The sequence below is a fragment of the Sus scrofa genome, chromosome 1 (assembly GCF_000003025.6).
Source record: "Sus scrofa isolate TJ Tabasco breed Duroc chromosome 1, Sscrofa11.1, whole genome shotgun sequence".
NCBI classification, from domain to species: Eukaryota; Metazoa; Chordata; class Mammalia; order Artiodactyla; family Suidae; genus Sus; species Sus scrofa.
Window position 1 is genome coordinate 137,004,967 of NC_010443.5, and position 12,698 is coordinate 137,017,664.

General features: G+C 43.6%; 1 protein-coding gene across 1 annotated transcript in view; it reads right to left on the reverse strand.

The window, feature by feature from the left end:
* FMN1 (formin 1) overlaps nucleotides 1-12,698 on the reverse strand; it is a 467,180-nt gene that overhangs the window by 308,614 nt on the left and 145,868 nt on the right. The window contains 1 exon segment of the mRNA XM_021098316.1: nucleotides 663-780. Within this exon segment, the coding sequence (XP_020953975.1) occupies nucleotides 663-780 (118 nt within the window).

A 12,698-nucleotide genomic window follows, 5' to 3' on the forward strand; every position in this document is an offset into this window, starting at 1 on the left:
GGATGCTTAACCCACTGTGCCACCAGGGAACTCCACCTTTTTCTTTTTGTTAAATTTCATGTGAACCCCTCACTTAAAAGAGTAAAAATATCTAGATTCACTTTCTATTTAAATATATTCAAACAAAGCTCCTGAGAAGGTTTCCAGAGAGTCAGATTGCTTTAAAATTGGCCATGCATTAAATAAAGCTTTGTCTCAGAAAAGTGAAAGAGTAACTGATACAGGATCTGTACATTCACTCTGCACAAGGTTCCTGCAGCTCAAAAGCACGACTCACAGACAAAGAACAAATCAGATTACAGCTCTGGAGATTCCATCTCTGCCTCTTCCAGCAAGTCTGCTGGCTCACACAACATGATATGAGGGCCAATCACCTGCGTCCTGGGCAGTCTGTAATCTACCTTCTCCATTAGTCTCCCACAGGTTCTCCTACTTTACACACACACCCTCTTCCCTCATTCATTGCACTGCACTCCCCTTTCATCTCTATGAGACTCATTAATGATAAGTGTGCCAGGGTTTACTTTAACAGCAAAACCAAAAAGAAAAGGCTTCAGCATTACATTCGATCAAAAAAACAAAAACCTCAACTTCAGAGTCCAGAACTGAAAGCCACTGTGGCAGAAGATTAGCCCTGGGCACCTGGCTTCTTTGGATGTTACCTGCTTCAGTGTACTTCAATCCCACTTTTTCTTCTGCGTCTTTTGTCTTCGGGGGTGGCCAGACGGCTTGGAGTCTGCCAGGAGTCCTATCATCTTGCTCGGTGGGGCTGTGGTCAGGCTGTTGAAAAAAAAAGGGGGCAAAGAAAAGATTAAGTTGAATGAAAGGTGGCCAGAGTCAATTAATCCCTGAGAACAAACATGCTCACTCTAACGCTTAAATTAATCCTAACAGCCAGTTGCATGCTGCTCTCATTCAAAGTAACTGAAACATCTCACCACAATAGGATCTTTTTCCAGAAATGTAAAGTGATCAGTTGGGGGTGGGGGTGGGGGAGGTTGGGAAACACCTCAAAGGCCAAGTATCACACAATTCTCAATAAATAATTTTTATCATATAACTATTTTCTTTAATCCTAAATACACTTTGAGCTCAAGATACAGATCCACATGTTACTACAACCGGGTACATTTATAGGAATATTTACAAATGCATCTCAATGAAGTTCAAAGTTATTTAGAATATAAAGACTGGTTTCATATTTTCCATGAATATAAACTGCAGGCCAAGATATACTTCTCTAGGAAGTCCACAGTGATGAATTCTTTTTTTTTTTTCTTTCCTACAGAAAAATGAAAGAGATGGATTTCATATTCAAGCTATCTTTACAGGAATTGATTTTTACAACTTTTAACGTCAATTCAAGATAATTTTTCCAAAGACCTTTAAATGTAATGTTTTAAAACATATCAAATACATGAGGGAATGATAATTATATGCCAAGTTGATACTGAGCAAGACATTCTAGTCATTGTCCTTATAAACTTTTAAGATCCACCAGATAAATGCTTGGGAGTCCTTACAAATTACCCAAATAATTTTTTTAATAATAGTAACAGTTTTCATTAAGTAGATGGTTACTATGTGCTAACTTCATTTAATCTTCACAACAACCAAATAAGCTAAAGGTTATTTTCTTCATTTTTTGCTGACGAGGAGATTGAGGCTGAGAGATGGTCAAGGTCACCCAGCCAGAAAATGGGAGAGTTAGAATTAAAACCCAGGTCTCATTCTCAATTCAGTGCTCAGTCAGGATGCCTTGTAACCAATAGAGAACATTTCAATCACATCACGAACATATTTCGCCAAGTGGCAGACTTTCAAAGGAAAAACACAAGTTTTCACAGAGGTGTAATTAAGTGGTGAGGAAATTTGGGCTATATTTCCATATTGCATTGATTCTTCATACTGCCTGGTTTTCAAAAGCACATTTACTACTAATGTTTAAATTCAGAGCGACAGTTTTCCTTCTCTACCTGCACATCTTATATATACTCCCACTTACAACAACCCAGAAAAATGTATAAAAAGGCTTCTGGCCAACTCCATACTCCTAACAAAGACAACTCAGTTATATTCATCTCACCTAGAAGAGGGTCCCTAATAGTGAGATTCACTTTGACAGGAAACCTAAAAAGACATACAGCAGCCTCACACACAACAACACACGAAACTCAACACTACATACGCTTTTGGAATCCGAGGGGCCATCCCCTGGCCTTGACCTCGACCGCTCAAACACAGCTCTTAGAGACTCCTTCTCATGTCTCATCTTGCGCTTGAGAGCTTCCAGCTCAGAGGTGTCAGCTGTGGTCCCCTTTCTGGGGGGACGGATGAATAAGGCTTTAAAGGCCTCCAAGGCAGTCTCCGGTGGCTTTAGCTTGACCTCTCCCCCCTGGGTTTGGGCTTCTCCAGGGCTGCTCTCACTCTTCCCAGGAGCATGGCAGCCCATCTCTGCTCCCCTGGGCTGCTCAGGGTCTTCCACCTTTGGTTCAGCTCTGGGGACATCAATGTTGAGCAGCTGAGAAAGCTGCTCCAGGAGAGTGGGAGGGGCCTTGGGATCGTTCGTTTTCTCTCCAGTCTTCACTGTCTGAGGCCCTGCCTGTGCTAAGGACCTCTGGACAGGCTGGGTCAATTTGAGCAAAGCCAGGTCCCCATCCTTTGGTTTAATTTCAGTGATGGTCTCCCCACCCTCTGCTGGAGCTCCCTTCTTCAACACGCGAAGCCCACTAAAAAACGCTGGCAGCTGGAAGGACTTCTCTCCAGAGTCTTCTTTTTTAGAAGAGGCATTCTCGGTAACACCAACACTCAAGTTCTGGTCTGTCACCACTGGTAGAACTTTGGAACCTTCTTCTCCAGCTAGTCTTTGGCCAGGGCTGTGCTCTGTCTGAAGGCCTCCATCATCAGCTTCTGATTTGTGGCTTATCTCCAGGGCAGTCCTTTGAGGGACTTCTCCACAGAGGTCTCCATCACTAGTGGTACCAGTTTCTCCAGCGGCAACATCTCGCCTACCATCTCCTGTCTTTTCCTGGGGCTCCTCAAATGGCTCAGATAAAACAAAATCAGGGGGTTCTGGGCCATTGGTGTTGCTTCCCTCTTCCGGTTCCTGGCCTCCATCATCTGAGTCAGAATCACTGGTGGTGTTCACCAGGGTCCCACGAACCAAAACGACATTGTCTCCACTCACACTCACAGAATCGAGTGGAACTTGACCAGCGAGAGGAATCCCTGCCTCTGCTCCTCTCTGCCTTCCCTCCAACTCCTTCTCCACCCCTGCAGCCTTCCCATCATGTTCAAAGTCAGGTGGAACCCGAGCCTCTGTCTCTGGTGGATCCTGGCCACTGCTGGGCTCCACCAGCAGAGGCATGGAATCTGCCACTACACTGCGGAAGGCTTTCAACACCGCATCTTCCTCTTCAGGCTTCACTGACTCCAATTTACTCTTAAACCCAAACAGGGATTTCATAGAGAACTTGCTCAGGATCGACTGGGCCATGTCAAGTCCGGCTTCGGGCTGTTCTGGTTCCGAGGCATCACGGCCATTGAGGGCGTCACCAAGGTCTTCCATGTTCCAGCAGTGCCCCAAGTGGAAGTTCTGACTTCTGTTACCTTCCCCAGCTCTCTCAATTTCTCTGCTCCATCGGCTCTTAACTTCCAGAACGGCGAGCAACAGGATCTGCCAGCGGACTCAGCCACAGAGCAAGCACACTTGGCCCGGCTCTGGTCCTTCCCGCGCCCTCCTTCCGGTTTGCGCGGTGATGGTGCGCCTGGGGCAACTGGAAAAAGTCCACAGAGCTTTACGCCCAGAAGCAGCCGAGGCTGCGCACCTTACTACACACGGACTGGTGAGGCTGCCCCTCTGGGACTTCCGTATTTATTCCCGGGGACAAAAGGCTTTTTGTCATTGGGAGAGTCAGCCTGCCCCCACTCATCCTAGCCCAGGGCTTCGCCACGAGCTCCGCCCCGGTGCCGGCGATCTCCTGGTCGCTTTCAACTTCCTCATTGGTGAGCAGGAGGCTCCAGAAAGTGCTGAGCAGGCAAGCTGAGCCTGACAGCCCTAAACCAACCCCTTCCCTCGGAGCAATCCAAGAAATTCAAAAGTGAATCTGCAGAAAATGGCTGAAATACTTCTTATTGGCCCTCTTTTGCCATCTAAATCCTGGTCAGAAGCCCCGTGCCATCCTGGCCAAAAAAAACCTAGCAGTTCACACAGACCAACAGCCACTTATAAAGCCCAAAGCAAAGAAATAAGAGGAAAGAAAGCAAGAGATCACTTCAAAATGCCCAGGCTCTCAAAAGCAGTTAATTGACTGCCCTTGAAGCTTTCTTTTCTTTTTCAAAGTGCTTTCTTCCGCTTCCCTGCAGGTTTCATCTGGAATGCAGATTTTAGCTGCCAGAGCCGGAGAAGGAAAACCTACACGACTGGTTTCAGATTACTGCTGGTTTAGCGCTGCCCTGGTGTCTCAGTGTTCTGCAAACAGGTACTTAGGCAAGCACACCCACCACACCCAGTGTCCACCAGCCTTAGGGTGGCAGAGTAAACAGCCCCAGCCCGGCAGGAATGATTACCCGACACACTCTCTATGCCAACCTTGGGCTTCTGCTCAGCAGCTCTGACTTCCTGGGCTTCCTTAGAAATCCTGCTGGCCAAAGGGCACCCCTCTCCACTTCAGCGATCCAAAACAACAGATTGAAACCTGTCATCATACAGGGTAACATACAACCTGCCTTGTTAGCCAGAGCGATTCATCAGAGGTCCCCAAGGTCCCTTCCCCAAAAGGGCCAAACATCCAAAAGGTCTCTATCAGTCCAGTCTCTGTCACAGGTCCGATTTACAGGACAGACAAAACCACCACCAGATATGACCAGTTCAGTGCAGCTTCCAACACTGATTATATTCTGGGGACCTGGCAATGAAAGACAGAAAAACTGCAGCTCCGTCTCCTAGCTGCACTGCTGCCTCTTGGGACAGCTTCTGACAGACAGTACCTGAAAGTCTCATTGTTTTTCAAATCCCATCCAGTCAGCAGGCTTTTAGTAAGCACCTGGGCCCATTTAGTAAGCACAGGGCACTGTGCTGGATCAGAAAAGTCAAACTGGCTTAACAGTAATCATGGCTTAATAGTAATCTCTGGCTCTCTGAGCAAAGCTGCAAGAAGACTGAGCCCAAGTGTTAAATGCAAACAGAAATTTATTCCTCAAAGCAGAAACTCTTGCCACAAGCAAAACAGCTGCCTTGCTTTATCTGCAGTAGGGAGTGGTTCTGGCTTCCACATTGATAATGAATTGTATGCCCCCACTAAGTATTAATCTTGAAAAATTCTGATCATGGGAATAAATTTCTTGTGAGGTATCAAAAACCCTCACACAAAAAAGGGTACATATTATATCGCATCGTCCCCTATGGGAAAGTTAAGACAGTACTTATGAGGAACCTAATCCCTGATTTGACCTTATGTCTATTTTTTAAATTTATTTACTTTTATTATATCTAAATGGATACATTCCTCTTTGCTCCTGATCAGTGTTATTTTGGATTAACTGGGGCACAGTTAATCAAAAGGTTGCCCCAATGCAGGAAAACTCATTGATGCCATTTAAGTCTCAGAAGAAGCGTTGTGTCTAGAGGAAACACCCAATGATAAAAATCATACTTCTGCTTCTTCAAGACAGAAGAAAGAGGCTTCATCACATCAGATAATAAGATGATCAGTCTTCTGAAGAACTACGTGGACCAGTCAATATACAGGTGAAGGGAGGAGTCGTGGCACATTATTTGGTATTTGGTGGTCTCTAACTGAGAAGTCTCCATTTTTTCAGACATGGTTATTGAGCTCCAGAATAAATTTCTGAGGACTTTCAGCAGACTTGGTCAAAATGGGACATAAACTGGAAGGAGTCGATGGCTCTTCTACACTACAGCATGGGGTGGTATTACAAAGTTTCAGCACCCTCTCAATACCCATGGACACCAATACAATGTTGTGGCAAGTGTAGGAAGTATTCGGTCCCAGGACGTTATTTGATCCCAGCCCCTTGGCTCAAGATATAAGGTATTATTGGGTTAGCAGATGCAAACTATTACATTTAGAATGGATAAGCAATGAGGTCCTACTGTACAGGACAGGGAACTATATCCAATCTCTTGGGCTAGACCATGATGGAAGATAGTATGAGAAAAAGAATATACATATGTATGACTGGGTCACTATTCTGTACAGCAGAAATTGGCACAACACTGTAAATTGACTATACTTTAATAAAAATAAAATTAATAAAAACTAAGCAGCCATTCCCAAGAGAACACAACTGACCAAAGCTACACAGCTAGTTAAGTGAGAATTACTAATAATAGCTAACATTTAGTAGGTGTTTACAAGCACTGTGCTAGATGTTCCACGCATATTAACTGACTGATACACATAGCTAGGAGGTTGGTATCATTTTCTTTTTCCTGTTTGGAAGCTGAGGCACAGAAAGATGATGTGGCTTGCCCAGGTCCAAAGAGTCAACAAGTGGCAGAACTGGAGCTTGAATCCAGGCAGTCAGGCTCCAGAATTCACAGTTAGTCCCCTGAAATTCTGAGCTCTACCTTCTGCCATTAATAGGATGCCACCTACTCCTGCATATTGAAGAGTGAGGGATGTCAGCCCAGTTTGTTGGTGGTATCTCACTAGGACATGTTTTAGATACTTTTTCCCTCTGAGATCATACAGAAGACTGACTTCACAAAAAAAAAAAAAAGAAAAAAAAAAAAAAAAAGAGAGAGAGAGAGAGAGACAGAGAATGATGATTCTTTTCCCTTGTAATTTAGGGGGAAAATCCAGAGAGGCTGCTTAGAAAAAAATCAAGCAAAAATTCCTAACTGGCTTATCTACTGGATACAGACAAGACACACAATCCTTGAGACCCAAACTTATCAAGAGGCTTTCCAGCTTACCCAGACAATTCTCCTTCATTTAGGAAGCATAACCATCACAAAGATGCATTTATCCAATAATCATTGTTAACCACTAACTCTGTATAAGGCTCCAGGGATATAAAGATGAAGAAACTCCAGCCCTCCACCTTCATGAAACATGTAGCTTAATACGGGAAATCATCCAAGAAAGAAGTGACTCTTTGTTCACAGACTGTAACTGAGTATTTTATACCCCAGACTTCATCTAAACAGCAGTAGGTAGACCTAAGACAGTTTGGAATGAAAGCAAGCAGTGACCATATAAGTATGAAGCTGAGTAAGAAAGAACAGCATGGTAATTTAAAGAGATCTTTGAATACTGACTCTTTCAGGCCACTAATTCTCACGACCAGAACTGTTACTACCTCTGTTGAGGGAATAGAAAAATGTTCAGACCATAGTGTTCAAATAAGCAGCCTACAAATAGGATCTTAGCTGGGTGGTCATGAAAATGAATTTGTTAAATGCTTTAACATTCTCAGAGGGAAAAGCAGTCACTTCTCTTGGACCTTATTTCTGTCTTGTTTTGTGATACATACTTATTAAGTGTCTACTAAACAAAACCAGTGACAAGGCTTTCTCCTTTACAACCTCACCTGATTGTCTTTTGTTCTAACCTCAAGACACATCAGCTCTCTAATAGCTACACCTGTGCAAAAGGCCAGATTTAAATGATCTACCTTAGACAACTAGTTGAAAACAAGCATGATGAGTAGTAGGTAGGATTTGACCCATGTTGTTAAAAACAATCAGTACCCAGCGACTTGAAAACTGAATATAGTGTTTTTGTGGAGAATTTGCTACCAATGAATTCTCCGCATTCCTCCCATTTCAACAACCTCTCAGACTGAGACTAAGCCTGTTGTACCTCAGGGCAATGGGAACATCAGTCCAGTAAAAAATACCTGGTGACATAATTGTAAAAGAATGGTTGCAACAGCAACAACAAAAGCATACCATCTCCTAGAAGCAGTAGAATCTACCTTCCTTTTTCCTTCCCTTTTTTTTTCTTTTTTGGCCACCCAGCCACATATGGAGTTCCCAGGCCAGGGATCAGAACCTAGCTTCCTGATTCTCAGAATAATCAGAGGAATGAGCATTAAAATTTTTACAAAATCAATTTGCAGAAATTGGACACAGCCTGAAAGAAAACTTCAACTCCACCACTTTATACACTTATTTTTTGCAGCCCTCCGCATGTACTCAGCTTAGACAATCCCCTCCCACATTCCCATAAAACCCCCAAAACACAAGGGAAAAGTAAAGCAAGTGAGATTAATTGCAGGGAGTTAGGCTAAGTGATTCTCATGTTTCTTCTGATCCATTACTTCAAGTTCTGGGCTTGATTTTAATGACTGTTTCCAGCTTCTAGGGGTTCAACTAGGTTCATGGGAAAGGAGTTAAAACTAATAAGGGTAAGTTAGGCTGTAGAAACTTATTTCCGTGGAAGAAAAAAGCCTAGAACAACGGACTGGGACAAGTAAGTAAATTATGAAGAAAGATAGAAGTAGGGTAATGGGTGGAGATGAGTTTCGGGGATTCAGGAAGCATGTTCCAACTAAATGAAGTCTGACACAAACAGTGAGACCTGAGGAAGTGATCACAACCCCGGTACTCAAAAGCACGTTTGTTGAATGAGGAGTCGTTTGAAATAAGAGTGGAAGATTATGGAAGAAGCTGAGTGGAATCAAATTGCTGGGAGCCTGAATGGGACTTGAGAAGTCAACCAGCTCAGCATCCCTGTTTGAAAGTCAAGGAGAAGCTCAGTAACGGGAAGGCATTCACACATCTCAAGTGCAGCAAGATGGGAAACGGAGTGTCTAGATTCCTGTTCACCCCACATCACAGCCCCCTCCCGCCTTGGCGGGTGGTCTCACCTTCTTCCTGACCAGCATTCTTTTTAAGCTCATTTTCCACATCTTCAAAATGGAGTTACGAGGCCAAGTGAAAGCCAGAGACTGAGACCTCCCTAGGCTTCTCCTTCCATTTCTGCTGGCACTTTCCCTGCCTTCCAGGTGCGGATTTCCTCTGCCACTGAGGCAACCCTCCCAACATCCCTTCTGGCCCAGCCTCGGAAAGCCAGCAACTGTTTTTACTAACTGATTAAAAAGAAAACAAGCTGCACCTGCGGATGGCAAAGTCCAGGCTTATTGATTAAGGCCCATTTCCACTGAGTAGTCTTAGTGTAAAATGTTTCTAAGACTGGTTCCACTGAGCAGCATTCTGAGCATATGTGGAGGTGGACTGAATGTCGGTAACATACTAGGAGACTCTGAAAGGGAAGAGGAGAGGCCAAGGCATACTCGTGAAGCTGAAGAAAAGCAAACAGTGGGTATGTCAGCTTGGATCAAGTGATCAAGGAACGAGGGCAGTGTGCACAGTGAAGAACCCTGAGTCCTTGGTTCACATTCCACTCCGCTCCTGCAAGAAGCTTGACTTTGGGCAAGTTACACAAGCAACCTATACCCCAGCTTCTTCACCCATAAGCTTGGAATAAGAAAAGCGCCTACTTTGTGGGTTACCAGAAGCATTCAATAAACAATATAGGTTTCACATGCTCAGCAATGCCTGGCACATACAGAAAGTACTATATGGATGTGATATGTTTTCATAGCATAGGAACAGCTTTCTTAGGCACATCAACCAGCAGCTAACAGAATTTTGTTTAACCTTGTCGATATGAAACAGGTATTTACTGATGAATTGAAGGCCAGAGCAGGCAGCTGCCCCTTCTGGTTCCCTCCTACACAAGCTCTTGGGCAGAGGGGCAATTTGGTCTGAACAGGATTATTGCTTATAGACAGGCCTCCCCTCCCGCCACCCCTCATCTGTGCCTTGAGTGAATTGAGCTCTAAAGAAAATCTTTTAAAGGGGCCCCTTTGGGTGTTTCAGGGCCAGTGCTCTCTGGACTTTATTTTTTTTCCATCTGTATCACCTGAAGAAATCAATGAGTTTAAAGGGTTCCCAGGTGGCCACTGTGGAAAGTGACCTCTTTATTACTTGAAATAAAGCTCACCTCTTTATTACTTTTAGTGCTCCAGGGTGATTTTTAAACCAACTCAAGTATTTCAGAAGATAACAATCCATAAATTTGGATTTTCTCCAGAAAAATCAAGAGTCTGTTGACACATGCTGATGATATGTAGTCCCTGAGCACTGTGATTTCCTGTCCCCCTAGGGAAGGGTGTTCCCAGACCATGGCTGGCCTGTGCAAGAGCCCCAGGTGTCAACAGCAGAGCAAAGACCATTGTGTTGTTGTTTTAGGTCAATTCATTATACTTCAAAGGAGTACATACTTCATTGAAACTATCCTTACACTTACAAATCCTGAAATCAAGTTTGAAATAGTTATTACATTACAGCTTTAGGGTCTTATGGTCAGATATTTCCAAGGTTGATTCCAAGATGGAGTATCAAAGATTCCTTGGAAATGGATTCACTGTCAATGACAAAATAAAAGACTCTAAGAGGGGAGTTTCCCCTGTGGCTCAGCAGTAACACATGGACTAGGATTCAATCCCTGGCCCCGCACAGGGGGTTAGGGATCCCACATTGCTATGAGCTGTGGCGAAGATCTGTGGCGTAGATTGCAGATGTGGCTGCGATCCCGCATTGCTGTGGTTGTGGCTACAGCGTAGGCCTGCCCCTACAGCTTTGATTCTAATTCATCCACTAGGCTGGGAATTTCCATAAGCTGCAGGCACAGTCCTATAAAGACAAAAAAAAAAAAAAAAAAAAGACTGTAAGAGGGAAAAGGCTATGACTTACTTGTGAAGCAAGTCTTTACTGATGAACTGATGGCTGGAAAGGAAGAAAAATGGGAGCATTCTTTAAGATATAGAATTTCATGGGACATGTTTTTGAAGAGTTTGAGCTTTTCCCAAATGAGTAGCAGTGACATCCCATGTAAATAACCAGTACTGAAGGCATGGAGTCCGTGGAAAAAGCATTTCGTTGCGGCTAAGACTTGTCATCATAAAGCCTTTAGACCAAGGTCTGGAATCAAATAAACCATATATACCCCTTGCTGTCTACACTCTCCTTCTTCCTAGACAGCCATTGGCTCCATGATAACGGGGTGTTTTTCTGTTCTTTCTGGTCTTCCTTAATTTTTTTTTTTTTTTTTTTTTTTTTTTGGTCTTTTTCAGGCTGCACCTGCAGCATATGGAGGTTCCCAGGTCAGGGGTTGAATCGGAGCTATACCTGCTGACCTACACACCACAGACACAGCAACAGGAGATCAGAGCCATGTCTGCAACCTGCACCACACCTCATGGCAACGCCAGATCCTTAACCCACTGAGCAAGGCCAGGGATCAAACCTGCGTCCTCATGGATGCTAGTCAGATTGGTTTCCGCTGAGCCACAAAGGGAGCTCCCCTTCCTTAATTTTTTTTAAAGTAGAAACTATGTTGGAAATATTAGGTCAAACACCAAAGATCCAAGTTGTCATTTTTAAACATTTTTAAATTTAAAGGAGGCAAAAGAAAAATTAAGGAAGATGAGGATTTACCAAAACCAAATGAAGATGGATGAGAGAAATATGCATGGGGAGAGGAGGGAGAGAGCTACTTATTGTCCAAAATAGGCACCATGTAAGGTTCTTTACGCAAGTTTTCTAGTACCTTAATCCTCCCTGCACCTCTATGAGAAAGGTGTCATTGACCCCATTTTATTAATGCTGTCCAGTGCCAATTTCTGTAATGATGGAAGTGTTCTGTATCCATGTCATGCAATGCAGTAGGTGCTAGTGGCCTCTATGCACTTAAAATGTGGCTAGTGTGACTGAAGAACTGCATTTTTAATTTTATTTAATTTTAAGTAATAACTATATGTGGCTAGTGACTACTGTTTGGCAATTGCCTTAGATGTTAAAATTGAGGTCAGAGAAATTAGGGCAATGCTAAGATTACACACCCAATGAGTGGCATTGCTGAAATCTGCATTGGATCGACTTGATTCTGAATGTACCTTCTTTTCGTTACAATAACTGCAAGAAGTATAGTAACAGTTCTCTTTCACCTTGAAAAGAGATCACCTGATGACCAGAACCACATGGGAAAGGTCAGAATGGGAGCAAAAGAGATCACCTGATGACCAGAACCACATGGCCACTGCAGTTAGAATTTTTTTTTTTTTTATGGCCACACCTGTGGCATGTGGAAGTTCCTGGGCTAGGGGTCAAATCAGAGCAGCAGCTGCTGGCCACCAAATATGACCCTCAACCTACACTGCAGTTTGCACCAATGCTGAATCTTTAACTCACTGAGTGAGGCCAAGGACTGAACCTGCATACTCACAGACACTATGGCAGGTTCTTAACCCACTGAACCACAGTGGGAGCTCTGGTTAGAAGGAACATGCAGAGAACAGGAAGGACATGTTATGAGCCCTGACTTGACAAGTGATAATACCTTGAATACTCACATCATTTAGTCAGGTTAAGAAAAAACATGGAAATCAATGTAAAGTCACTAAAATTACAAAGGAGAAAGTAAGCTAGGCATTGTCCTATGATGCTATTCTCGGACACAAAGAGAGGGCCAAGGAAAAAGGGGAGGGGGCAACAGCTATGGCTTTGAAGTGAGATATATTTGAAGTGAGGGTCAATATGGAATGTTACTCACTAGTCACACACTCGCGGTGTCACTCAGGCAAGTTCCTTGATTTCTGTGACCCAGTATTTACAGGTATAAAATGGGAAAAAAATAATATTTAACTCAGAGGATTGTTCTAAA